Raw genomic sequence first — 26,596 nt, forward strand, 5'->3', positions numbered from 1 at the left:
GGAGGTTGCGGTGAGCCGAGATCGTGCCATTGCACTCCAGCCTGGGTTCAGGCAATTCTCCTGCCTCAGCCTCCTGAGTAGCTGGGATTACAGGCATGCACCACCATGCCCAGCTAATTTTTTGTAGCTTTAGTAGAGACGGGGTTTCACCATGTTGACCAGGATGGTCTCGATCTCTTGACCTTGTGATCCACCCGCCTCGGCCTCCCAAAGTGCTGGGATTACAGGCTTGAGCCACCGCGCCCGGCCTTTAATTTTATTTTTTTTTAATTTTTTTTTTATTTTGTATTTTTAGTAGAGACAGGGTTTCTCCATGTTGGTCAGGCTGGTCTCAAACTCTCAACCTCAGGTGATACGCCCACCTCAGCCTTTCAAAGTTCTGGGATTACAGGCATGAGCCACCATGTCTGGCCCAGGGAGTTTTACTTTTCTTGCCCAGGCTGGACTGCAATGGCTCGATCTCAGCTTACTGCAACCTTCGCCTCCCGAGTTCAAGCAGTTCTTCTGCCTCAGCCTCCTGAGTAGCTGGGATTACAGGCATGCACCACCATGCCTGGCTAATTTTTTTTTTTTTTTTTAATTTTGTATTTTTAGTAGAGACAGGGTTTCTCTGTGTTGGTCAGGCTGGTTTCGAACTACCAACTTCAGGCTATCTGCCTGCCTCGGCCTCCCAAAGTGCTGGGATTACGGGCGTGAGCCACTACACCTGGCCACCCATTTTTAAATTGTTTGTTTGTTTGCTGATTACTGAGTTGTAAGAGCTCTTCGTAAATTCTGGATACAAGTTCCTTATCAGATACATGATTTGCAAACATTTTCTTTTTTTTTTTTTTCATCATTTTTTTGAGACAGAGTTTCGCTCTTTTTACCCAGGCTGGAGTGCAATGGCGCGATCTCGGCTCACCGCAACCTCCGCCTCCTGGGTTCAGGCAATTCTCCTGCCTCAGCCTCCCGAGTAGCTGGGATTACAGGCACGCGCCACCATGCCCAGCTGATTTTTTGCATTTTTAGTAGAGACGGGGTTTCACCATGTTGACCAGGATGGTCTCGATCTCTTGACCTCGTGATCCACCCGCCTTGGCCTCCCAAAGTGCTGGGATTACAGGCGTGAGCCACCGTGCCCGGCCTGATTTGCAAACATTTTCTCCTATTCTTTGGGTTATCTTTTAACTTTCAAAATTTTTATGGCTAAAACGCAAAACTTTTGAACTTTGTTGAAGTCCAGTTTATTTCTTCATTTGTTGTTTGTGCCTTTTGTTATATTGAAGAAAGCTTTGCCTAATCCAAGGTTATGAGGATTTAATTTTAAAAAAAAAGTTTTATTACTGTAGCTCTTGTAATAAACTATAATTTTGTTGTTGTTTTGAGACAGGATCTTCCTCTGTCACCTAAGCTTAAGTGCAGTGGCATAGTCTCCTATCACTGCAACCTCTATCCCACAGGCTCAAGCAATCCTTCCACTTCAGCTTCCTGGGTAGCTGGGACCACAGGTGCACACTACCATGCCTGGCAATTTTTTTTTTTTTTTGTATTTTTAGTAGAGATGAGGTCTCACCATGTTGCCCAGGCTAGACTCGAACTCCTGAGCTCAAGTGATCTGCCCACCTCAGCCTCCCAAAGTGCTAGGATTGTAGGCATGAGCCATCATGCCCAGCTATATAATTTATTTGGAGTTAATTTTTGTATATGCTGTGAGGAAGTCATACAACTTCATTCTTTTGTATTGGATATTCAGTGTTCCTAGCATTTAATGTTTGTTTTTATTTTTATTTTTATTTTGAGACAGGGTCTTGCTCTGTTACCTAGGCTGGAGTCCAGTGGCCCAGTCACAGCTCACTGCAGCCTTGACCTCCCAGCCTCAAGCAATCCTCCCACCTCAGCTTCCCAAGTTGCTGGAACTGCATACATGTCCCACCATGCCTGGCTAATTTTTTTTTTTTTTTTTTTAATATAAGATGGGTTTTCACCAATGATGGCCAGGCTGGTCTTGAACTCCTGACTTCATGTGATCCACCCACCTCGGACTCCCAAAGTGCTAGGATTACAGGCATTAGTTACCGCACCCAACCTGATTTTTATTATTTTTTTGTAGAGAGAGGATCTCACTATGTTGCCTAGGCTGGTCTGGAACTCCTGGGCTCAAGTGATCCCCCCTACATCAGCCTCCCAAAATACTGGGATTACAAACATGAGCCACCACACCTGGCCCAACATTTGTCGATAAGACTATTTTCCCTCCACAAAATTGTTTTGTCACCTTTGTTGAATATCAGTTCACCATATATGTAAGAGTGTATTTCTGGACTCTTCAGTTCTATTCTGCTGGTCTCTCTGTCTTTATGCCAGTACCACAGCGTATTGATTACTATAGCTTTGTGATAATAAATTTCGAAATAGAGAAGTGTCAGTCCTTCAACATTTTCCTTTTTCAAGATTGTTTTATTCTATTCTGGTTTCCTTGAATTTTTATATGAATTTTAGGACCAGCTTGTCAGTTTCTCAAAAAAAAAAAAATGCCAGCTGGAATTAAGAATCTATAGATGAATGCCAGAGGTATTGTCATCTTAACAATATTGAGTCTTCCAATCCATGAACATGGGATGTCTTTCCATTTGTTTAGGGCTTCTTTAATTTCTTCCAACAATGTTATGATCTTCTTGGGGAACCTGAAGCCCAGTGGGTGTTCCAGTCCTGTGGACTGACCAGCTCCACCAGCTAAGCCTTTTATCCTGGAAGAAGTCCAGGGTTGCTCCTTTTTGGCTACCTTGTCTTCAAAATGGAAAGTAGGAGGAGATCTTCATAACTTTCACTTCTCTGAGATTGTATGGAGCTATATTTCTCTACTGCTTCAGGGGACAGAGCAAATATCATGGTTTTTAAAATCAGTAGTAACTTTAAGTCATTGAAGCAAATGTACTATTTTACTACTTAGGAGGTGTGCACAGGACTAATTGTAGAAAAGAAATATTTATTGTTTTGGAAAATAAGGTATTAAACACTATGATTACCTGAAATTTGATATTCAGAAAAGTATCACTTGGTTTTTTCCAGAACACATGAAAATTATTCATAAAACACAGTTCCCACCAGGCAACCTTTTTCAGGGCCATTTTGCTCAAACTTTGGTGTTTCTGTGTGTGTGTATGTGTGTATATAAGTCATTTTTCAATCTGTCCTAACCGTTTAAGCAAAAAGCACTTCAAAAGACTAGGTTAAAAAAAAAAAAAAAAACTGAAAAAGCAAAGGTGCTAACGCTGGGTTTTCTGTGATAAAATAGTTAATGTGTTGGGTCATGTTAATGCATGACCTCTAAAAAAAAGTTTTTTTATTTTGGAATGACTTAAACTTTACAGGAAAGTCCCAGAGGCAATACAGAGTCCCCATAGATCCTCTCCACCCCCAGCTTCTCATGTTAACATCTCACATAATAAATTATTGTTGGTACAAAACTACAGAGCAGGTATGGTGGCTCATACCTGTAATCCAGCACTTTGGGAGGCCAAGGAGGGCAAATCTCTTGACGTCAGGAGTTCAAGACCAGCCTGGCCAATAAGATGAAACCCTGTCTCTACTACAGATACGAAAATTAGCCAGACGTGGTGGTGTGTGCCTGTAGTCCCAGCAACTTGGGAAGCTGAGGTAGGAGGATCACTTGAGCCCATGAGTTTGAAGTTACAGTGAGCCATGATTGTGTCATTGTACTCCAAGCAACACACCAAGACTCTATCTCTCAAAGAAAAAAGAAAACTAACCTATATAGATCTTATTTGGATTTCATCAGTGTTTTCACTAATACCCTTTGTCCGTTCCAGGATCTAATCTGGGATCTAATCCCGCATTCATTTTGTGTGTGTGTGTGTGTGTGTTTGTTTTGTTTTGAGATGTAGTCTCGCTCTTGCCCAGGCTAGAGTGCAGTGAGTTGGAGTGCAGTGAGAACTTGGCTCACTGCAACCTCTGCCTCCCAGGTTCAAGCAATTCTCCTATGTTAGCCTCCTTAGTAGCTGGGATTACAGGTATGTACCACCATGCCCAGCTAATTTTTTTTTTTTTTTTTTTTTTTTTGAGACGGATTCTTGCTTTGTCACCCAGGCTGGAGTGTAGTGGCGTGATCTTGGCTTACTGCAGCCTCAGCCTCCCAGGTTCAAGCGATTCTCCTGCCTCAGACTCCCAACTAGCTGGGACTATGGGCACGTGCCAGCACGCCCAGCTAATTTTTTTTTTTTTTCTTTTTTTTGAGACGGAGTTTTGCTCTTGTTACCCAGGCTGGAGTGCAATGGCACGATCTTGGCTCAACCGCAACCTCCGTCTCCTGGGTTCAGGCAATTCTCCTGTCTCAACTTCCTGAGTAGCTAGGATTACAGGCACGTGCCACCATGCCCAGCTAATTTTTTGTATTTTTAGTAGAGACGGGGTTTCACCATGTTGACCAGGATGGTCTCGATCTCTTGACTTCGTGATCCACCTGCCTCGGCCTCCCAAAGTGCTGGGATTACAGGCTTGAGCCACCGCGCCCGGCATTTTTTTGTATTTTTAGTAGAGTTGGGGTTTCACTGTGTTAGCCAGGATGGTCTTGATCTCCTGACCTCATGATCTGCCCACCTCAGCCTCCCAAAGTGGTGGGATTACAGGTGTGAGCCACTGCACTGGACCAAATTTTTATGATTTTAGTAGACACGGAGTTTTGCCATCTTAGCTTAGGCTGATCTTAAACTCTTGACCTTAAGTGATCCACCCACCTCAACCTCCTAAAGTGCTGGAATTACAGACGTTAGCCACCATGCCCAGCCAAGATTCTCATCTTTGGACATGAGGCACTGGCTGGGCGCAGTGGCTCATGCCTGTAATCCCAGCACTTTGGGAGGCCAAGGCGAGTAGATCACGAGGTCAAGAGTTCGACACCAACCTGGCCAACATGGCGAAACCCTATCTCTACTAAAAGTTCAAAAATTAGCCGGGTAATCCCAGCTACTTGGGAGGTTGAGGCAGGAGAATTGCTTGAACCTGGGAGGTGGAGGTTGCAGTGAGCCGAAATTGAGCCAGTGCATTCCAGCATGGGCAGTAGAATGAGACTTCATCTCAAAAAAAAAAAAAAAAAAATGTAAATGAGGCACTAAGCCCAGCCAACAGTCAAGGGAGGGGACTTAAGCTCTACTTCCTGGAGGGGGAAGTGTCTGCCATACTGTTTAGAATTCATCTTCAGAAATATTTGTCCCTTAAATATAATAATATTCAGTTATTTATATCAACTTGGACTCATGGATATTTATTTTATTATCTGGGTTATAATCCCTACTACTTGCTTCAAAGGCAGGACCTCAGCTCTGAGGAGCAGTTGTCTTTGTAAACGGCATTTCTGACTTCAAGCATCTGCTGCCCAAGGCTATTGACTCTGGACCAGGCCTCCATCTCCCCAGGGACAGAGCGGAGTGATGGGGACACTGGGAAGGGAGGTTGTTGGGGGTCAGTAGTGGAGGTTAAGGTTGGTATAAAAGGATTTTTTTCCTGACTCAGGTCCCAGTTCAAGGACCAAGGACATGGCTCTGGGCAGATTACTTCTGGGCCAGGTGCAGGCAGGAGGACCAGAGTGGAAGGGTTTTTTTCTTCTCTCTTATTTTATATTTATTTATTTTTTATAGAGACAAGGTCTCCCTATGTTGCCCAGGTTGGTCTCAAACTCCTGGGGTCAGGCCATCTGCCTCCCAAAGTGCTAGGATTACGGGATTACAGGCATGAGCCACCATGCCCAGCCTCTCTCTCTCTCTCTCTCTCTCTCTCTCGCTCTCTCTGTATCACACACACACACACACACACACACACACACACACACACACACACACACACCCCCGCCTCCCCGTGTGGGGTGGGGGGGGGGTGTTTTCATACGCGCCCCCGCGCCCCCTCTCTCTCTCTCTCTCACACACACACACACACACACACACACACACCCCTACACCCCTTTCCACCCATGAGGACTCGGGGTGGTGTCTTCACTTTGCCAATTTCTGTTGTGTCTATAAATCTAAAACCAGGATTTTAATGTACTTAATTTATTCGTTTATCCCGGTTGTTTATATTAATCTTATTTTCTTGTACAACATTATGTCACATAGGAATATGGACACTTTTACTCTGAATAATGGACTAATATAAAAAATTACTGGCCGAGTGCAGTGGCTCACGCCTGTAATCCCAGCACTTTGGGAGGCTGAGGTGGGCGGATCACCTGAGGTCAGGAGTTCAAGACCAACCTGACCAACATGGAGAAACCCCATCTGTACTACAAATACAAAAATGAGCTGGGTGTGGTGGCGCATGCCTGTAATCCCAGCTACTCTGGAGGCTGAGGCAGGAGAATCACTTGAACCCGGGAGGTGGAGGTTGCAATGAGCCAAGATTGTGCCACTGCACTCCAGCCTGGGCAATAAGAGCGAAACTCCATCTAAAAAAAAAATTACCTTGTGCCAGGTGTAGCGGCAGCTCATGTCTATATTCCCAGCACTTCGGGAGGCTGAGGCAGGGGGATTGTTATGTAGTCGAAGTTTGAAACCCCCCTGTGCAATATAGCAAGACCTCATCTCTAAAAAAAAAAAAAAAAAAACTTTAGCCAGGTGTAGTGGTACATACTGTTGTATTTGACCGAGTGTAGAAAGTTATTACCAAGACAAAAGTATGCCAGATTGCAGGGTCATTTATTATGCCGGCGACCACAGAGGACTCACGTCTCTCCAACCTGTGGTGCCAAAAGGAGGGTGCCATGATTTTTTATACCCGAAAAACCACCTTGGGAGTGGGGGTGAGGGGCGGGGATGGGGATGAAAAGGTTTCGGACATTCCAAGGGCTAGGGGATTCTGTGATTCACCTCCCGGGTGGAGACAAGGGCGGGGGTCTCCGGACATTCCAAGGGCTAGGGGACTTTTGTCATTCTGTTTGTTACCTCAGTGGCTTACAGAAGTCAAGATATACATTTGTTTACACATCGTCTGGGTGGTGATAGAAGTCACAGATTTTAGCAGTTACTGATAAGAAAAGGTAAGCAGCTTTACATAGTTTTTTTTTTTTTGAGACGGAGTTTCACTCATGTTACCCAGGCTGGAGTGCAATGGCGCAATCTCGGCTCACCGCAACCTCCGCCTCCCGGGTTCAGGCACTTCTCCTGCCTCACCCTCCTGAGTAGCTGGGATTATAGGCACGCACCACCATGCCCAGCTAATGTTTTGTATTTTTAGTAGAGACGGGGTTTCACCATGTTGACCAGGATGGTCTCGATCTCTTGACCTCGTGATCCACCCGCCTCGGCCTCCCAAAGTGCTGGGATTATAGGCTTGAGCCACCGCGCCCGGCCAGCTTTACATAGTTTTGAAGAACAAACTAGCAGTTCTATTTACAGAGGCCAAGGACAGTAGTTATTGTGAGGAGAATGGGGCAGCCACTTCAACTTATTTAAAAAACAGTTTTGCATTTTATAAAATAGTGTTGCTCAGGTTCTGGCTCTAGGCCAGCACAATATCACATTCCCCCCTCTTCTTTTAACATGTATTAAATCTTTAATAGGTTTCCTCTTTTTGACACAAGGGCCCATATTTGGATCTCAGAACCATCAATTTGACCGAATCTGTTTCTTCCTGGATAAATTTGAGGAACATGTTTAAAAGGCATGGTCCAAATGTTAACCCTAGGACCATTAGCACCAAGGGTCCTGCTAATCCAGTGAGCAGGAATGTTAGCCAGGGGTTTGTGGGAGGGTCTCGGGTGAGAAAATGAAAGAGTCTCTGTTTGCAGTATATCCTGTTATAGTGGAGATAGTTTCACAACCCCAATGGGGGCAAAAGAATTCATTTAAGTCTCCACAGTTTCATCTTTTTTTGTGGCGTGGATCACTTGAACCCGGGAGGTGGAGGTTGCAATGAGCCAAGATTGTGCCACTGCACTCCAGCCTGGGCAATAAGAGCGAAACTCCATCTAAAAAAAAAAATTACCTCGTGCCAGGTGTAGCGGCGGCTCATGTCTATAATCCCAGCACTTCGGGAGGCTGAGGCAGGGGGATTGCTTGAGGCCAGGAGTTTGAAACCAGCCTGGGCAACATACCAAGACCTCATCTCTTAAAAAAAAAAAAAAACTTTAGCCAGGTGTAGTGGCACATACCAGTGGTCCTAGCTACTTGAGAGGCTGAGGTGGAAAAATTGCTTGAGCCCTGGAAGTTGAGGCTGAACTGAGTGCCTGGGGAAGGGAGGGAGAAAGAAAGGAAACCTTGTAAACATCTTTTTTTTTTTTTTAAAAATATTAAATATGTTCCCACTGTAAAATTAGCTTATGCAAAAAAATTTAGTTCATGCATATTACAATTTTGAGAAAATAATAGAAAATTTGTGAAAAATGAAATCCCTCAGTCACACACTACTGTTAACATTTGATAATGTATTTCCTGGTTGACCTTAGGGCATTTTAATATGAATTTTTGAAAACAGCTGCTTTTACATTAAGAACGGGTCAAATAAAGTCAGTAAATATACAGCCAATATGACCTCAGTGGAGAACACACAGAAGGAGACAGATGGGCTGAGTGAGAGGGGGACAACCAGGACCAATGTTCTGTTTTAGCCATTTTTGGAAAAGTGCATAGTTGTTTAGCCTAGAAAAGATTGTTTTTGCTAAATTTGTTCAAATGACTTTCTAACTTAATTCTTTTTTTGTAAACCAAATATAAACATTTCAAGGTCTTACATCTTTTTTTACTTACATTTTTTTCTTGCTTTGGAAAAAAGATGGTAAGCATTTTATTTTCTTGAAAAGTGGTTCATTTAAAGTAACAACACCTCCATCTTATGCCCAACTACAATTATTGTAGCTTAAGAATTTTTCTTTCTTTCTTTTTGAGACAGAGTCTCACTCTGTCGCCAGGCTGGAGTGCAGTGGCATGTTCTTGGCTCACTAAAACCTCCGCCTCCTGGATTCAAGCAATTCTCCTGCCTCAGCCTCCCGAGTAGCTGGGACTACAGGCGAGCACCACTATGCCTGGCTAATTTTTGTTTTTTCAGTAGAGATGGGGTTTTGCCATCTTGGCCAGGCTAGTCTGGAACTCCTGACCTCAGGTGATCCACTCAGCTTGGCCTCCCAAAGTGCTGGGATTACAGGCATGAGCCACCATGCCCACCTTGTAGTTTAAGATTTAAATTGTGTTTTCTGCACCTACTGGTGTGGATTAATCGTGCTTTGGAAGTTACTCAGGGTCTTTAAGGTTTCTAAGCTGGCGGTATCTATCATAAAAGTGGAAAGAAAACAGGAAATACAATTATTTGAAGCTTTACTAATAGCTATGAGAAATGTGTACATAAGAAACAGTTACACAGAAATAAAAGCAGTTTGTCAAGGGATGGTTGGGATTCTGCAGATTTGCTATTATTGTTTATTTATTTTTTTTTTCTGAATATAATTGCCACCAGTCCACTCTTTTTTTTTTGCAAGAGAGAAAGAGAAAGGGGAAGAGAGAACAGGAGTCTTGCTCTATTGCCCAGGCTGTAATGCAGTCTAAAAATAGGTATTAAGTACCTCTTTTATGCCGATAATTGTGCTTAACAGCGGAGACAGGAAGGAATAAGGGAAGAAAATAACAAACAGCCAACCAATATTTCATTTAAATCTGTGAAATGCTATGCAAATGCTGAACAGTGATTTACTTCCATTTATGTAGTCACTTTCGAAATAGGTGTAATGTGATACTGAAAAAATGTATGTTCTGTGGACCTGGGGTGAAGAATTCTATAACTATTCACTGAGTTTACTTGTTCCAGGTCTGAGTTCAAATCATAGATATCCCTGTTAATTTTCTATCTCATTGATCCATCGAATATTAACAATGTGGTGTCAAAGTCTCCCGCTATTATTATGTGGGAGTCCAAGTCTCTTATAAGTCATTAAGAACTTGTCTAATGTTATCTGGGTGTTCCTATATTGGGTGCATATATATTTATGATCATTGACTCCTGTTGTTACATTGATCCTTTTACCATTATGTAATATACTTCTTTGTTTCTTTTAGTCTTTGTTACTACTAAAGTCTATTTTGTCAGAGACAGAAGTTACAACTCCTGTTTTCTTTTTTCTTTTTTTTTTCTTTTTCTCTCCATTTGATTGGAAAGTCTTCCACCAACCCTTTGTTTTGAGTCTCTGGGCGTCCTTGCTTATGAGATGGATCTGGATATAGCGACAGATGGGTATTGACTTTTCATTCAATTTGCCTGTCTGTGTCTCTGATTGGGGCATTTAATCCATTTAAATTTAGGATTAATATTGATATTTGTGAGTTTAATATTGTCGTTTAATGCTAGCTGGCTATTTTGCCCATTAGTTGATATAGATTCTTCATCATGGAGATACTCTTGACCTTTTGGTAAGTTTTTGGGATGACTGATACTGGTTGTTCCTTTCTGTGTATAGTGCTTTCGTTCAGAAGCTCTTGTAAAGCAGGCCTGGTGGTGACAAAATCTCTGAGTGCTTGCTTGTTCGTGAAAAATTTTATTTTTCCTTCATTTATGAAGCTTAATTTGGCTGGATATGAGATTCTGGGTTGAAAATTCTTTTCTTTGAGGATATTGAATATTGACCCCCACTCTCTTCTAGTTTGTAGGGTTTCTGCTGAAAGATCTGCTGTGAGTCTGACAGGCTTCCCTTTATGGGTAACCTGACCTTTTTATCTAGCTGCCCTTAGAATTTTCTCCTTTATTTCAACCCTGGTGAATCTAACAATTATGTGTCTTGGAGTTGTTCTACTTGAGGAATATATTTGTGGTGTTCTCTGTATTACCTGAAGTTGAGTATTTTCTTGCCTTACTAGGTTAGGAAAGTTTTCCTGAATAATATCCTGAAGAATATTTTCCAGCTTGGATTCATTCTCTTCATGACATTCAGGTACACCTATCAAACGTAAATTAGGTCTTTTCACATAGTCCCATATTTCTTGGAGACTTTGCTCATTCCTTTTTACTCTTTCTTCTCTAATCTTGTCTTCTCGTTTCATTTCATTAAGTTGGTCTTCAACCTCTGATATCCTTTCTTCTGCTTGATCAATTCGACTGTTAAAACCTGTGCAACTTCACTGAGTTCTCGTATTGTATTCTTCAGTTCCATTAACTCACTTATATTCCTCTCTAGATTGTCTATTCTCGTTAGCATTTTGTCCAACCTTTTTTCAAGGTTCTCAGTTTCTTTACATTGGGCTAGAACATGCTCTTTTAACTCACAGAAGTTTCTTATTATCCACCTTCTGAAGCCTAAATCTGTTATTGGAACGCACTCGTTCTCCATCAGGCCTTGTTCCCTTGTTGATGAGGAACTGTGATGCCATGTAGAGGGAGAGGCATTCTGATTTTGAGTATTCTCAGCCTTTTTACGCTGGTTTCTTCCCATCACTGTAAATTTATCCACCTGTCGTCTTTGTAATTACTGACTTTCAAATTAGGTCTCTGAGTGGATGTCCAACTTGTTGATTCCCAGCGCCAGAATCTGAGCAACCCACTGCGCCGGGCAAAACAGCAGCGTTAAGATTCATGGTGCTTTTCTGCCCGGGAATCTCCTGTCTGGCTTCCTTCTAGAGCCCCTTTTTCGATCAGCTGAATGGGCGACTCTGCCTTCCCGGAGCTCCAAACGTCGACCAAAAGGGGATGCAGTCCCGTTTACTCTGCAACAAGAACCGCCACGCTGGGGCGCCGGCAAAACCGCCTCGCCAGCCACAAGAGTCGCGCTGGCAACCTGTGGGGCTCCTCCGCTGGGAATCTCCTGGTTTGTGAGCAACAAAAATTCATCTGAAAGTGTGGTGCCCTCTCTTCTCTGCGCTTTCACTGGGAGCTACAATCCTGAGCTGCTAGTAATCAGCCATCTTGGATCTTTCTCTATTATTGTTGATTCTATATTATTTTCTTTCAATTACATAATTCAAAAATTTAAAATAAACTTAATGCTCCATTTCATAACTTTGCCCTAGCAATATACAGGAGCTATGTATTGTTCAAGACTGTGTTTTCAAACTCATAACCTTTGGGTGAAAGTAACTTTTACAAGAATTTGGGGTTTTTTTGGTCTTGTTTTGTTTTGTTTTTGAGACAGGTCTTGCTCCATCACCCAGTCTGGAGTGCAGTGGTGCGATCATAGCTCACTGTAGCCTTGAACTCCTGGGCTCAAGCTATCCTTCTGCCTCTCAGGCTCCTGAGTAACTGAGACTACAGGCATGGACCACTGTGGCCGGCTAATTAAAAAAAAAAAAAAAATTTTGTAGAGACAGGGTCTCCATAGGTTGCCCAAGCTGGTTTCAAACTCGTGGGCTCAAGCGATCCTCTCACCTAAGCCTCCCAAAATGCCGAGATTACAGATGTGAGACACTACACCCAGGCTGCAAGAATTATAAAATTGAGGGTTTTAAAAATTATTATTTGGATGGTGATCCTAAAGAATACATCAAGATGGTCGGACGCGGTGGCTCACGCCTGTAATCCCAGCACTTTGGGAGGCCGAGACGGGTGGATCACGAGGTCAAGAGATTGAGACCATCCTGGTCAACATGGTGAAACCCCGTCTCTACTAAAAATACAAAAATTAGCTGGGCATGGTGGCACACGCCTGTAGTCCCAGCTACTTGGGAGGCTGAGGCAGGAGAATTGCTTGAACCCAGGGGACGGAGGTTGCAGTGAGCCGAGATCACGCCATTGGACTCCAGCCTGGGTAACATGAGCGAAACTCCGTCTCAAAAAAAAAAAAAAAAATACATCAAGATAATCATATTCTGGATCCTCTGGGGCTTTCATACCTATGTGGACATTTGTGCTGAGATCCTGCTGGCCCCTCCCAAAGCAGATGCTCCCTGCACTGCACCTGTGTGCAGCCCTGGGTGTTCCTGCCCTCCTGGAGCATGCTCGAGGTATAGGTATACATGGGTGCCTGAATCAAAATTTAGAGACCTACAGGCTATAAAGGTGTAATTCACCACTCTTTCTGTGTTCTAAGCTGTTAAGGGCTGAGTTGGGTCCCCCACAATTTATATATTATAGTCTTAGCCTCCAGGGTCTCAGAATATGATGGCATTTGAATATTGGATCTTTTTTTTTTTTTTTTTTTTTGTGACAGAGTTTCACTCATGTTACCCACGCTGGAGTGCAATGGTGCGATCTTGGCTCACCGCAACCTCCGCCTCCTGGGTTCAGGCAATTCTCCTGCCTCAGCCTCCTGAGTAGCTGGGATTACAGGCACACGCCACCATGCCCAGCTAATTTTTTAAATATTTTTAGTAGAGACGGGGTTTCACCATGTTGACCAGGATGGTCTCGATCTCTTGACCTCGTGATCCACCCTCCTCGGCCTCCCAAAGTGCTGGGATTATAGGCGTGAGCCACCGCGCCTGGCCTGAATATTGGATCTTTAAAAAGGTGCTAAGGGGCTGGATGTGGTGATTCATGCCTTTAATTCCAGCACTTTAGGAGGCCAAAGTAGGAGGATTGCTTGAAGCCAGGAGTTTGAGACTGGCCTGGGCAACATAGTGAGACCTGTCCCTTAAAAAAAAAAAAATCTTTTTTTTTAATTAGCTGGGCATGGTGATGTGCATCTGTAGTTCCAGCTACTCAAGAGGCTGAGGCAGGAGGATCACTTGAACCTGGGAGATCAAGGCATCAGTGAGCTATGATCATGGCACTGCGCTCCAGGCTGGACAACAGAGCAATACCCTGTCTCAGATAAATAACCAGCACTTTGGGAGTCCCAGGCAGGAGGATTGCTTGAACCCAGGAGTTTGGGACAAACCTAAGCAATATAGCGAGACCTCATCTCTATAAAAATAAAAAAAGAAAAATAAAAGAGTGTTAAGGTAAAACGAAGTTATATGGTAAGCCCTAATCCAATCTGATTGGTGGGGTTGTTTTTTGTTTTTGTGAGACAGTCTTACTCTGTCACCCAAGCTGGAGTGCAGTAGTGTGATTGTGACTCACTGCAGCCTCCACCTCCTGGGTTCAAGCAATTCTCATTCCTCAGGCTTCTGAGTAGCTGGGACTACAGGCATGTGCCATCACACCTGGCTAAATTTTGCGTTTTTGATAGAGATGGGATTTCATCACGTTGGCCAGGTTGGTCCTGAACTCCTGACCCCAAATGGTCTAACCACAGGCGTGAGCCACCATGCCCAACCTCAAAGGGCCTTTATTGAAGGAAGCTACTTGTTACTGGAGCTCAGAGGACAGAGGGCAGAGCAGAGGCAGGTGGAGGCAGCAGCAGGAAGCTTCCAGACCTGCCCCTGCCCCTTTACCAAGCCACTCAGAAGTAGCCCTGCTGTACTGTGTGTCCGTTAGACCTCTATGGACCTGTGTAGGTATCATGTCATTTACAGTTGCTCTTTTTTTTCTGAGTTTTGGGTAGTCATTTACAGTTTTTTGGAGCCAGCCAGTAAGACACACAGAAACTCAAAGTACTTTTTCAATTTTGTCACCCAGCACAGAAGGCTTCTGCAACCAAATGTGGGGATTTCTTCCCCACTAATGAGCAAGTAGTCAGTTATGCAGCATACAAATCCAATGCCAATGTCATCCACCTAGAGATAGCGTCAGATCTTGCAGGTGAGGCCCCAAACCATGGAGACATCCCTCTGTTCAGATGCTAATTGCAAGCCCCAGGTTGTCTTGCTCACTCTTCTGACCCACCAGCTATGATCTCAGATTCTTATGACCAGTTCCTTGGGTTAAATTATTTGCTAGAGTGGCTTAAAGAACTCAAACAATGCCAGGCGTGGTTTATTTGCTAGAGCGGCTTAAAGAACTCAAACGATGCCACGCCTGTAATCCCAGCACTTTGGGAGGCTGAAGCAGGTGGATCACTTGGGGTTAGGAGTTCAAGACTAGGCCCACCAACTTGGTGAATCCCCATCTCTACTAAAAATACAAAAATTAGCTGGACATGGTGGTGTGTACCTGTAATCCCAGCTACTTGGGAGGCTGAGGCAGGGAAATTGCTTGTACCCAGGAGGTGGAGGTTGCAGTGAGCCGAGATCATACCACTATACTTTGGCCTGGGAGACAGAGCAAGACCCTGTCCCAAAAAAAAAGAAACAAAAACAAAAGCTTATTTACACTTGGTCTTTCTGGTGACCAGCCCCACTGAAGCACCTCGGGGGCTGCTTGTCATCAGTCAGTGCGTGAACATACAAAAAGACATCACTTTGGAGATTCCAGGAATTTTAGGAATTATATACTGGGAGGGCCAAAGACCAAATATATATTTCACAATATGAAAGAGCCCAATTTACATATTTCAGGATTCCCTTCTTGTTACAGCTTAAGATTTTTTAATTTTCCTGACTTTTCTCTTTGGACAGTAGTTAAGGCTGTCTTGTTCCTTTACTCTGGGGTTTAAATTTGAGATGAAGCTGATGTCACTTTGGGGCCCTTTCCTACAGCTCAGAGTTGGCCAGGCCACAGAGCCGGGACTATGGAATGGCAAGGAGGTGCCTCAGGTGCCAAATATTAGGCTGGTGCATAATTAATTGTGGTTTTGTCATTGCAGTGGCAAAACCACAATTACTTTTGCACTAACATAATATAAGGAGGCACACAGGCCAGGGGTCAGCGTCAGTGTGGAGTTCTCGGGAAGTGCTGCCGGCCTGGAGGAGGCTGGTGAGTCTGGGTCCCTGCCAGCCTCATGGGGACTGACCCGACCGCTGTATCTTGCAGGAATTTGTACACTGGGTGTGCAAGAGGCCGCATCATTTTTGGAGTCTGGGGGCACTGCGGTGGCAGAATCGACACAATGGGAGGCGCTAGAGGACCTGGGGTGGACTTGGACGTGGGGTCAGGGAACCTGGCATTTATTCATGCCGGACTGCCCATTCATGCTGCAGAGCATGGGAGCCCAGGGGAGAGTGGCAGCCAGAGGGACGTGCACTGGAGTCAATCAGCGCATGAAGCGGGGCGCTATTTGGTTGAGCCTCTGGTAACCCTTTTCCACCTCAGAGTGGCTGGTGGGGTCTTTGCCACTGCAAGTTCCCAGGTCTGCCCAGGTCCCTGGCATACCCACATCGCCCCGTGAGGCAGATGAGCAGAGCTGGAAGGGCCGCACAGGAAGAACTGGGATTGGCTAGTCCGGAGGTGGGTGGGTGGATAACGGGACCCCGATCCCTGTGGTACTCTGTAGGCGTGTGACTTGCTGCCTGGCACATTTCTTCGAGTACCCACCCCTTCGAGAAGGTAGTCCTGGGGTGGGGCTTCAAACTCCTTTTATTTAGTGGTCAGGGAACTGCAGAGGGGAGCACGCAGGACAAGGCCCCCAACCCCCTATCCCAGCCCTGCATCTTCAGGTCCCTCTCATGGACAATAGGGTCGTAGAAAATGCCAGGGAGGGCTGGGCGCGGTGGCCCTCGCCTGTACCCCCGGCACTTTGGGAGGCCGAGGTGGGCAGATCATGAGGTCAGAGTTCGAGACCAGCCTGACCAACATGGTGAAACCCCGTCTCTACTAAAAATACAAAATTAGCTGGGCATGGTGGCAGGCACCTATAATCCCAGCTACTTGGGAGGCTGAGGCAGGAGAATGGCTTGAATCTGGGAGGCAGAGATTGTGGTGAGCTGAGATCATGCCATTGCACTCTTGCACTTTAGCCTGGGCAACAAGAGCAAAACTTTGTTTCAAAAAAAAAAAAAAAAAGAAAAGAAAACGCCAGGGTGCTGGGCATGGACCCCTCAGGCCAGACAAATTGGGAGGGGTCCAAGGAAGCCATAGGAACCTCAAGCCCAGGTTGGGAGATGGACTCTGTGGGAAAAGTGGGCGTCTCTGGGCCTTGTCCTGCCTGGATCCTGGACAGGTGGCTGCCCAGCCTGCAGTCTTGTGTCTAGGCTAATGCTGTAGGCTGGGAAAGACCCCGTCATCCACCCACCACCCAGTCGTCCCCCACAAGACAGAAAGGCCAACCCACATTGGTGCTGTAACACCCCAGGACCGAGTCTCCAGGCCAGCCACAGCCTGGTACTTGACCCTACAGGGTTATAACCCATCCTTTCTGCTTCTCCAGGCCAAAAGCCAAGGAGCCCTCAGTGACCGTGGGATCCACGACACCTCCACTTCACTGTCTCTACACAGCCAGGGCAGCATCAGTACCAGCTCAGACACAAGGTTGGTGTGAAAACCAGCGGGTTGGTGAGCCTGTGGGCCTGCAGATGGGGATGCAGCTGGATCTGGTTGTCCCACCTGCCAGGACCAGCTGCAGTGCTGTGGCCTGCAAAGTGCTGGCAGGTGCTTGGCCCATGTTCCCTGTGATGACACAAACTGAACTCATGTCCCCAAAGTGCTTAGCTCTGATGCTTGGTGCCCAGGGACACTAGTGTCTGTTAACATGGATGAAGTACACCAGATGCTGTGTGGTCATGGGCTCTTGGTCCACCCCAGCTCTGCTGCTCCATGGATGTGTGGATCACCCTGACATACCTCAATGTCCTCAACCGTGACTGGGTCCATAAGAACGGGCTGCTGTCATAACAGGCGTGGGAGGGGGACTGGAAAGAGAATACACAGGGTGGAAACATTTTGTCCATGCTCAGCACGTGGGAAGGCCCATGGGTAGTGGCTCAGCTCTTAGTCATTAGTCACTCTGATGGCCCCTTGTGAGGAGTGTTTATTATGCACATTTTCCAGATGGGGAAATGGGGTTGGATGGGGGTGACATACCCAAGGCTGCCAGGAAAGGAACTGGCGGAGCAGAAGGACCAGCCAGGGTCCCTATTTCCATTAGGCCCCACACCAGCCTTGGCCCCAGTGAGCAGTGAGGCAGCCCCATCTCCTTCCCAGCTCTGTATCTAGAGCCCTGGCCCAAGGGCTTCCTCCACTGACGGGATTTTGCTTCCTTCCTCAGGACAGTACCACTGGACTCCAGGTTCCTTGCCTGGGAGTAGGAGAAATCCACCTGCTGGGGGCTGAGTGCAGCTTGAAGGACAGGCCCTGGGTCCCGGGATGCCCCTGCCCGAGTCCAACGAGCAGGAGGGCGAGAGCGTGAAGGCTGGCCAGGAGCCATCTCCCAAGCCAGGCACAGACGTCGTCCCTGCAACAGCAGCCCCGAGGAAGCCCAGAAAGTTCTCCAAACTGGTCCTGCTCACAGCCTCCAAAGACAGCGCCAAGGTGGAGGGGGCCAAGCGCAAGGGCGTGCACTGTGTCATGTCCCTGGGGGTGCCGGGCCCCGCCACTCTTGCCAAGGCCCTCCTCCAGACCCACCCTGAGGCCCAGAGGGCCATCGAGGCGCCCCCACAGGAGCCTGAGCAGAAACGCAGCAGGCAGGACCCAGGTGAGGCTCCACAACGCCCCCTCCAGGACAGCTCAGCACCTCCCAGAGTGGCCCGCATAGTTGTGCTGGCTCCGTCAGGCCCTTCTCCCTGTCTCCTTGTTCCCTGGCTTTGACCATGCATGGGGAGCAGTAGCACGGGGGTTAGGACACAGGCCTGGGCATCCTCCGACCTCCAACCCTGCCTCTGAGCAGCCTTGTCTCTCTGCGTCTGTTCCCCACTCTAGAATGAGCTGCCCACTGGCTTCTTCACAAGGGAGCATCTGAGGCTGCTGTGGGGCCCACAGGCGGCTGCTGTCAGCTTCAAGGTCTTGGCTTACAGCTACTCGATGAGCATCTCCAAGGCCAAGGGTTTGATGGGTCACCTTTGCATATGTTCTAGAAAGCTCCTTTTGTCTCACTCACTGTTCGTTCAGTCACTTAGTAACATCCACTGAAGAGCAGCTCTGTGCAGGCTGGGCTCTGGAGACTTGAGGCACACAGGATGAGACCCCCAGCAGACCAAGTCTGTAACCTCAGCCTGGCTCCCCAGGACTGCTGCTACCCTACCTGCCTCCTCTGCCCAAGGAGTCACCCCCGGCAAGCCATATCTCCAGGGAGATATAGCTCGGGGCTCACCGAGATATAAATTGGTCCTGTGGGGGAGTAGGGCTGGGGGTGTAGCCTTAGCTGCTTTGGGCTGGCTGGAGGTGATGGGGCAGGATCATTCCCTCTACTTTACTGTGGGAGTGATGGGATGGATGGACTGAGTGTCTTTATCCCCCACTCCCACTCCCTGGGGCCCTTGGCTCTGCCTCTGCTATGTACTAGACCTTTCTCTCAGCTAAACTTGGGGGATACAGCCAGGTGGGGCATGGTAGCAGAGACAGGGTGAGAACAGGGCTGCCCCTTTCCCTGTACCCAGCTCTCCCTTGGGTGGCCCAGGTCCTGTCCTGCTGTCCCCACAGGACAGGCCTCCTACTGGCCCCACAGCAGGTCCTCAGGACCAGAGGTCTGCTTCTGGGCTCTACTAGAGCAGGGAGCAGTAGGGTCAGGAACCTGGGTAGCAGAAGAAATGGGCTGGGTACACCTTTTGAGTTGGAAGTTCCAGAGAGCTGGGGCAGGGGGCTATGCATTGGGTGGGAAGATGAGCTGGGGTTTCTTCACTACTGGGAGTGGGCTCTGCCATGCCCCGAGAGGAAAAACAGCCATAGCAGTTGGCCTTGGATTGTGACCTCTGAACAGGTGGCCCCTGGGGTCAGCGAGGCACTCAGCCTAGCAGCCCATTATAAGAAAAAGGGGCCCTTAGGGTTCCTTCAGTTTGCTAGCAGTGCAGGGACCCTGCCTCACTGATGGAAATTGAGGGGTGAGTGGCCTGAGGTCAAACAGGGTCACAGCCCCAAAGTTTCCCTGGGGCTGAGACCCCAGAACGCCTGAGAGAGTAGTGTCTGCAGCCACAAGCCTGGAGCTCTCAGGGAACCTAATGGACTCCTTGGCCTCCATCCCCCTGCTGGAGTCTCAGGCCTGGTGCAAGCAGTGCTCAGGGACTCAGAGGGACCCTGTCCTCCCAGAGCTGGTAAGAGTGCCTGGCTCTCACTGTGAAGCCCCTACCACCAAGTCCTGCTCTGAGAGCTTCTGCATGTCCCCCTGGCTTCTCCTGCCAAACTGGCGCAGAGGATGCAGTCCTCTTGGCCTGTGGGAGGCAGGGCTCAGAGGAGTGAAGTCACCACCCTGAGGCCACCAGGAGGTCCCTGCAGAGGGCAGAGGGGGTTGGAGTCTGGCTCAGGGTCTGTTCCCCTGATTTCTGTGAAATAAGGCCATCTCACAGTCCTCCTCGCCCCTTTGAGACCGCTGCTCACTGCTGGGATCCATCCAGGCCAGGGGCCATGGTGCTTTTGTGAGAACTGGAGCACAGCCACCTTCTCCAGATGAAAGTCAGAGTAAGGCTTCTGCAGACAGGCACCCTCGGGCATCTACCACCTCCTCCCTGCCAACCCCTCCATCCCGCCATCCCTACCCCAAGTCCGGCAGAGGTGATAGCTGCGGCTTCTAAGTGCTCAGCCCAAACTTGGCCTCAAGTTTTCTGGAAATGATTTTAGCAGCCAGGCCACAGGCTCTTCTCTGTTCACAGGGCTTCTGGAACCCAGCTGGTGAATTTTTGCTTTCAGAATTTGTAGTTTCTTTTTCTTTTGTGGCCCTGGGCTGGTGGCCTTGGAAGCAGTCCCTCAGTGGCAATCACTTCTCAGTTAGGCAGAGGCTTCTGGCCCTGGAATATCTGCTGGCTGGGGTGACAGCAAGGCCCAGTAGACTCCTCTAACAGCGAAGCTCAGCTCTCCCTTCTCCTTTGACACCAGTCTGATCCACCTGCTTCTCTTGCAGGCGCAGGCGGAAAAGAAGACAGTGGATTAGCAGCGGGGCCTCCTGAGGCTGCCGGAGAGAACTCTGTCCTCTGCCCCGTGGTGCCAGGCACATCCTTGTAACCTTGACAACAGGTGCATCCTCCCAGGTCAGCAACTGGGCCACAGGCTCTTCTCTGTACACAGGGCTTCTGGGGCCCAGCTGGTGAATTTTTGCTTTCAACATTGTGTAATGTCTTTCTTTTTTTTTTTTTAGATCAAGTATAAATTACTTTTGTAAGCAGAAAAATAATTTCAAACAAGAATAAAAGAAGCTGTTTGCTAGACCCCATCATGGGCATGTTGTAAACATTCCAGGGTTCTGGGTCCTTTGAGGCTCAGCTCAGATGCCACCACCTCTGGATCTCCCTACCCCAGTCTTTACCGGGCCTTCCCAAAGTGCGCCTTAGTTACTGACCCAAGTCTCGGTTCCTCCATGAAGGCTCTCAGACTGATAGTTCTCATGCACTAAGGGAGCTCAGCCTTGCTAAGAATGGTAGTTCCAAGATTCTGCTGAGGGAGAGGTGGGCCTGCAACTCATGGGTGGGCTCAGGGAGGAATCTGACAAAAGTGAATGTGGCCTGCCTGTCATGTTCTTTCCAGAGGAGGTGGGGATGAGGGAACCAGAGTCCCTGCCCTAGACCCCTGGATGCCACCCCTCCTGGAGGGGAGATAAAGAAAGCACAGCTACCCTACATGAGCTGACAAGTCAGCGAGCCTCCAAGAGGCTTCCTATACAGTCCTCATCCTTTGAAAACTGCCTCTGAGCTCAAGGAAACGTTATGGTTTTGTTTGTTTTGAGATGGAATTTTACTTTTGTAACCCAGGCTGGAGTGCAGTGGTACAATCTGGACTCTGCAGCCACCCAACCACCACCTCCTGGGTTGAAGCGATTCTCCTGCCTCAGCCTCCCAAATATCTGTGATTACAGGCACACGCCACCACACCCCACTAATTTTTGGTGTTTCTTTTCAGGAGGCTGAGGCAGTTTTTTTTAAAGACGGAGTTTTACTCTTGTCGCCCAGGCTGGAGTGCAGTGGTATGATCTTGGCTCACTGCAACCTCTACCTCCAGGGTTCAAGTGATTCTCCTGCCTCAGCCTTCTGAGTAGCTGGGATTATAGGTGCCGGCCACCACGCCTGGCTAATTTTTGTATTTTTAGTGGAGACAGGTTTTTGCCATGTTGACCAGGCTGGTCTAGAACTCCTGACCTCAAGTGATCTGCCCACCTCGGCCTCCCAAAGTGCTGGGATTACAGGCATGAGCCACCGCGCCCGGGCCACACATGTTTTTTCATAATGTATTACGAATGTCTTCCCTCACAGCATCGTTTCTGCTGCTTGATGCCCACTGCAGGGATGAGTGAAAGCACCAGCTCCAATGGCCAGACACATCCCCGTTGCTTCCAGGTTGTAAGCAATCCTGAAATAGCCCTGTATGTTCCTAGGACATAGTTCTGGCAGTGAGATTGCCACACTGGAAGGATGCAACTTACGTTCAACCCATGGCCTGCGAATGCCAACTCTCCAGCATTTGTCCACACCCAGTTTTATCGTTAAGAAGAAAACAGTAATAACGCATCCTCCGCTTGGCACTTGTGTGCGCAGACTCTTCACTTTTCACCTGGAGGTCTCATTTTCCTTGGACAGCACCAAACGCTCTGCAGGGCCTCATCCGGGTTCAGGGTCGGAAACTGGAGACGATGTTCCTGGCGGCCGGGAGAGGGCGCGCGCGGACTCAGCGGCCGCCTAGCAGTCTCCCCAGGACGCAGGCAGGGCGCGCAACCTGGAGTGCGGTTCTGCCCCGCAGCCTCCGTCCCGCTCCGCCCTCCCGCCTGATGCCCACCTGGGCTCCTGAAGACCCAGACACCGGCTCTAAGTTGCTTTCTGCAGGGGTGGGAGGTGGGCGACTGGGCCGGGTGGAGAGGACACCTTGAGGCCGGGGATGCGAGGACTAGAAGTGCGCGGAAGTTTCTGGGGTTGGGCGGTGCAGATTTGAGGCGAACCGCAGGGGATGTGGACAGACTCAGGGAAGGAAGGGCGCCCAGAGAGGACGCGGGTGGGTGTGGGACGCGGGTGCGGGATGCAAGAGGTGTGGGACATACAGGAGCCCAAAGGACCTTGACCTGGACCCGCCGGAGCCGGGGGCTCCTCCAGCGGCCGCTTTAGAGCGAGAGGAGATGGGCAGGCCGTGAGGCGGGGACTCGGGGTTGCCTAGGAAGGAGCGGAGCCCTCCCCGAGCCAGCCGAGGACGCGCAGCGAGAGCGGGGCTCGGGCGGGAAGAAAGGGGCGGGCTGACCGAGGCAACCCCATGGGGATGGGAAAGCCGCCAGTGAGCCCAGGACGCAGTGCTGAGGTCGCTCTGGCCGCCGCCGTCGTGTTTCACAGGAAAACAGCGCCCAGAGCCCCGCAGCTCTCGGCGCTCGAAGCCAGCCCCTCCCTATCGCACCGCGCAGCTGGAGAATGGCGAGTGTCCCCCGCCCGCAGTGGGCCCGGGGGGGGGGGGAGGGCGGGGCCCGTGGGCAGGGGAGTGACCAATGGGTGGAGACCGAATCAATCAGCAAGGAGTGAGCCAATCGTCGAGGGCTAAACCAATGGGCAAGGCCTGAACCAATGGGCGAGTGCTGAACCCCAACGAACGAGGGCTGAACCAAAGGGCAGGTACTGAGCCACTGGAAGGGGGCGGAACCAATGGGCGAGGGATGGGCCGGGGCTGGGCCAATAGGTGGGACTGATCAGTGGGTGGGGCGGTGGCAATGGAAGGGGCTGGGCCAATGGGCGGGGCTGATCAATGGGCGGAGCCAATGAAAGGGCGGAATCAATGGGCGAGGGCTGGACCAATGGAAAAAGGCTTTTAGCTTGTGGAATGCTCAGGGGATCAAGGGAGTATTTCCTTTGTCCAACTTCTGCTTTGACATGACTTTGTACATACAGAAAAGCTGCAAGAATCCCCAAAAGAGGCAGGCTGGGTGGCTCACGTATGTAATCCCAGTGCTTTGGAAGACCAAGGCGAGAGGATCGCTTGAGCATAGGAGTTTGAGACCAGTCTGGGCAAAACAGGCCATGTCTCTATTAAAAATAAAAATTACAGGTGTGGTGTTGCGCGCCTGTAATCCCAGCTACTCGGGAGCCTGGGGCGGAAGAATCGCTTGAACCCGTAGGCAGAGTTTGCAGTAAGCCAAGATCTTAGCACTGCACTCCTGCCCAGGTGACAGCGAGACTCTGTCTCAATAATAATAGTGATAATAATAAACAGTTTGGGCGCTGTGGCTGACACCTGTAATCCCAGCACTTTGGGAGGCCAAGGCAGGTGGATCACGAGATCAGGAGTTCAAGACTAGCCTGGCCAAGATGATGAAACCCCGTCTCTACTAAAAATTCAAAAATTAGCCAGGCGTGGTGGCAGGCGCCTGTAATCCCAGCTACTTGGGAGGCTGAGGCAAGAGAATCGCTTGAATCCGGGGGATGGAGGTTGCAGTGAGCCAAAATGGTGCCACTGCACTCCAGACTAGGCGCAGAGCGAGACTCCGTCTCAAAAATAATAATAGTAAAAATATAGATACATCAATAGAATAGAATCAGTAATCTAGAAACAAACCACATTCATGATCAAGGGGTTGTCAACAGGGTGCCAAAGGTAGGTCAGGGTGGCTCATGCCTGTAATTCCAGCAGTTTGGGAAGCTGAGGCGGATGAATAACTTGAGCCTAGGAGTTTAAGCCTGGGGAGGGTAGGGAAACCCCGTCTCTACAAAAAATACAAAAATTAGCCAGGTGCGGTGTTGTGCACCTGTAGTGCCAGCTACTTGGGAGGCTGAGGCAAGAGGATCCCAGGAGTTTGATTGAGGGTGCAGTGAACTGTGATCTCACCATTGCACTCCAACCTGGGTGACGGAGATTCCCAAAAAACAAAACAAAAACAGCATCTCGGTGGGGCATGGTGGCTAATGCCTGTAATCCCAGCATGTCCACACAGAGAGTTTGATTGAGGGTGCAGTGAACTGCGTGTAGGGCGTTCCCTATCGCTGTGCTGGGGCGCTGGATCAGAGAAGTAAAGAGACGAGACACAGAGGACTGGAAAAAATAGCTGGGCTCGGGGGCCACACCACTTACAAGCAGAGACAGGCGAGGCCCCGAACGTCCAGGAGCGTCTGTATTTATTGGGTACAAGATGGGGAAGGGTAGTGAGTGAGGTCATCTCAAGGACAGTGATAGGGTTGAGACAATCACGTGCGCAATAAACAAGGGGTCCACCCCCATTAAGTCACCTAGGCTAGGAGGTGGGTTGTGTGCCATGGGTGAAGAGTGCAGTGTGCAATACTTCTTGTCTAGGGGCAGGCTATTTCTAAGGAATTCTGTAGGAGGATGCTCTTGAGTCAGCATAGTAGCAGAGCTGACCAGGTCTATAGCCACCTGCTGGCAGCTTCCAGTGATTTCTATAGGAAGGTACATTTCAGCTAGCACAGTAACAAGGGCTGATAAAGTTCACAGTCACCAAGGTGTGATCATACCAGAGAGGTTTTAAGCCGGAGACTCGCGGGATTGCTGGTCTGAGGGCAGCCTTCCACAAGAACTGGATGCAAGGTACTACAACTCCTTTTTCAGGAGGAGTGGCTCTTGCTCCAAGCTTGCCATACAGCGGGCATCTTTACTATACTGAACGCTGCCGCCTGGGCCATGTTCTTGTCCTGGTGTAACTGTTTTTCCCTTAAATCTTGCTCTGCACCATGTCTGCTCTAGACATTCCTCTGACTATAAGCAAGATATGCTTATATATGTATAGCTGTTTATCCCTTAATTCATGCTTTGTACTGTGTCTGCTCCAGACATTCCTCCAACTATGAACTAAGATATAATTGTATATATGTGTGTGTTTGTGTGTGTGTGTGTATGTGTATATATATATATATATATATATATGGAAATAACTGAGTAGTATGATATTCTTCAGACACTAATTCTATAAACTAATATATGATTATATATAAAGGATCATATGAAGGAAATAACTGAGTAATAACACTGTAAACTGAGATATTCTTCAGGCACTAATTGTGCCAGGATCTGCTTAGCTTTCCCTCCTCGGTGCCCAGATGGAGGGTTACCCACGCTGTGGACCCAGGCATTTGATTGAGGGTGCAGTGAACTGTGGACCCAGGAGTTTGACTGAGGGTGCAGTGAACTGTGATCTCACCACTGCACTCGAACCTGGGTGACAGAGGGATACTCTGTCTCAAAAGCAAAACAAAAATAGCATTTCAGTGGGGCACAGTGGCTCATGCCTTTAATCCTTGCATGCCAACACAGAGAGTTGTATGTAAATGTTCATAGCACTATTATTCACAATAACCAAAAAGTGAAAATAACCCATGTCGGCCAACAAAGGGATACACAAATTGTTATATAACCATACATGAGGACATTATTTGGCCATAAAGAGCAATTAAGCTGGGCGCGGTGCCTCACACCTGTAATCCTAGCACTTTAGGAGGCCAAGGCAGTCTAATCAGCTGAGCTCAGGAGTTTGAGACCAAACTGGTCGGCATGGAGAAACCCAGTCTCTACTAAAAATACAACAATTAGCCAGATGTGGTGGCAGGCACCTGTAATCCCAGCTACTTGCGAGGCTGAGGCAGAAGAATCTCTTGAACCTGGGAGGTGGAGGTTGCAGTGAGCTAAGATCATGCCACTGCACTCCAGCCTGTGTGACTGAGCAAGACTCTGTCTCAGAAGTAAGTTCTGATACATGCTACAACATGGATGAACTTTTTTTTTTTTTTTTTTTTTTTTTTTTTTTTTTTGATACGTGGTCTTGCTCTGTCAGGCTGGCATGCAGTGGCATGAGTGAAACTCACTGCAGCCTCAAACTCCCAAGCTCAACTGATTCTTCCACCTTAGCCTCCTGAGTATCTGGGACTACAGCACATCATTA

The 26,596-nt window shown here is 48.2% G+C and overlaps 1 protein-coding gene across 6 annotated transcripts in view; it reads left to right on the top strand.

Moving 5' to 3' along the window:
• Window positions 1-22,554, top strand: part of FLYWCH2 (FLYWCH family member 2) — a 28,447-nt gene extending 5,893 nt beyond the window's left edge. For 2 of the 6 annotated variants that reach the window (XM_032268001.1, XM_032268006.1), the window contains exons 2-4: window positions 17,033-17,133; window positions 17,870-18,295; window positions 20,651-20,959. In XM_032268001.1, the coding sequence (XP_032123892.1) occupies window positions 17,968-18,295; window positions 20,651-20,751 (429 nt within the window). In that variant the 5' untranslated portion in view covers window positions 17,033-17,133; window positions 17,870-17,967 and the 3' untranslated portion in view covers window positions 20,752-20,959. Of the gene's footprint in view, window positions 1-14,466; window positions 14,590-17,032; window positions 17,134-17,869; window positions 18,296-20,650; window positions 20,960-21,992 lie in introns of those variants that run through there. The other 4 variants (XM_032268004.1, XM_032268003.1, XM_032268002.1 and 1 more) reach the window with 4 other exon arrangements.
• Window positions 22,555-26,596: the final 4,042 nt, after the last annotated feature.

Source organism: Sapajus apella, unplaced genomic scaffold (genome assembly GCF_009761245.1).
Source record: "Sapajus apella isolate SASKATOON/1434 unplaced genomic scaffold, GSC_monkey_1.0 scaffold175, whole genome shotgun sequence".
Taxonomy (NCBI): Eukaryota; Metazoa; Chordata; class Mammalia; order Primates; family Cebidae; genus Sapajus; species Sapajus apella.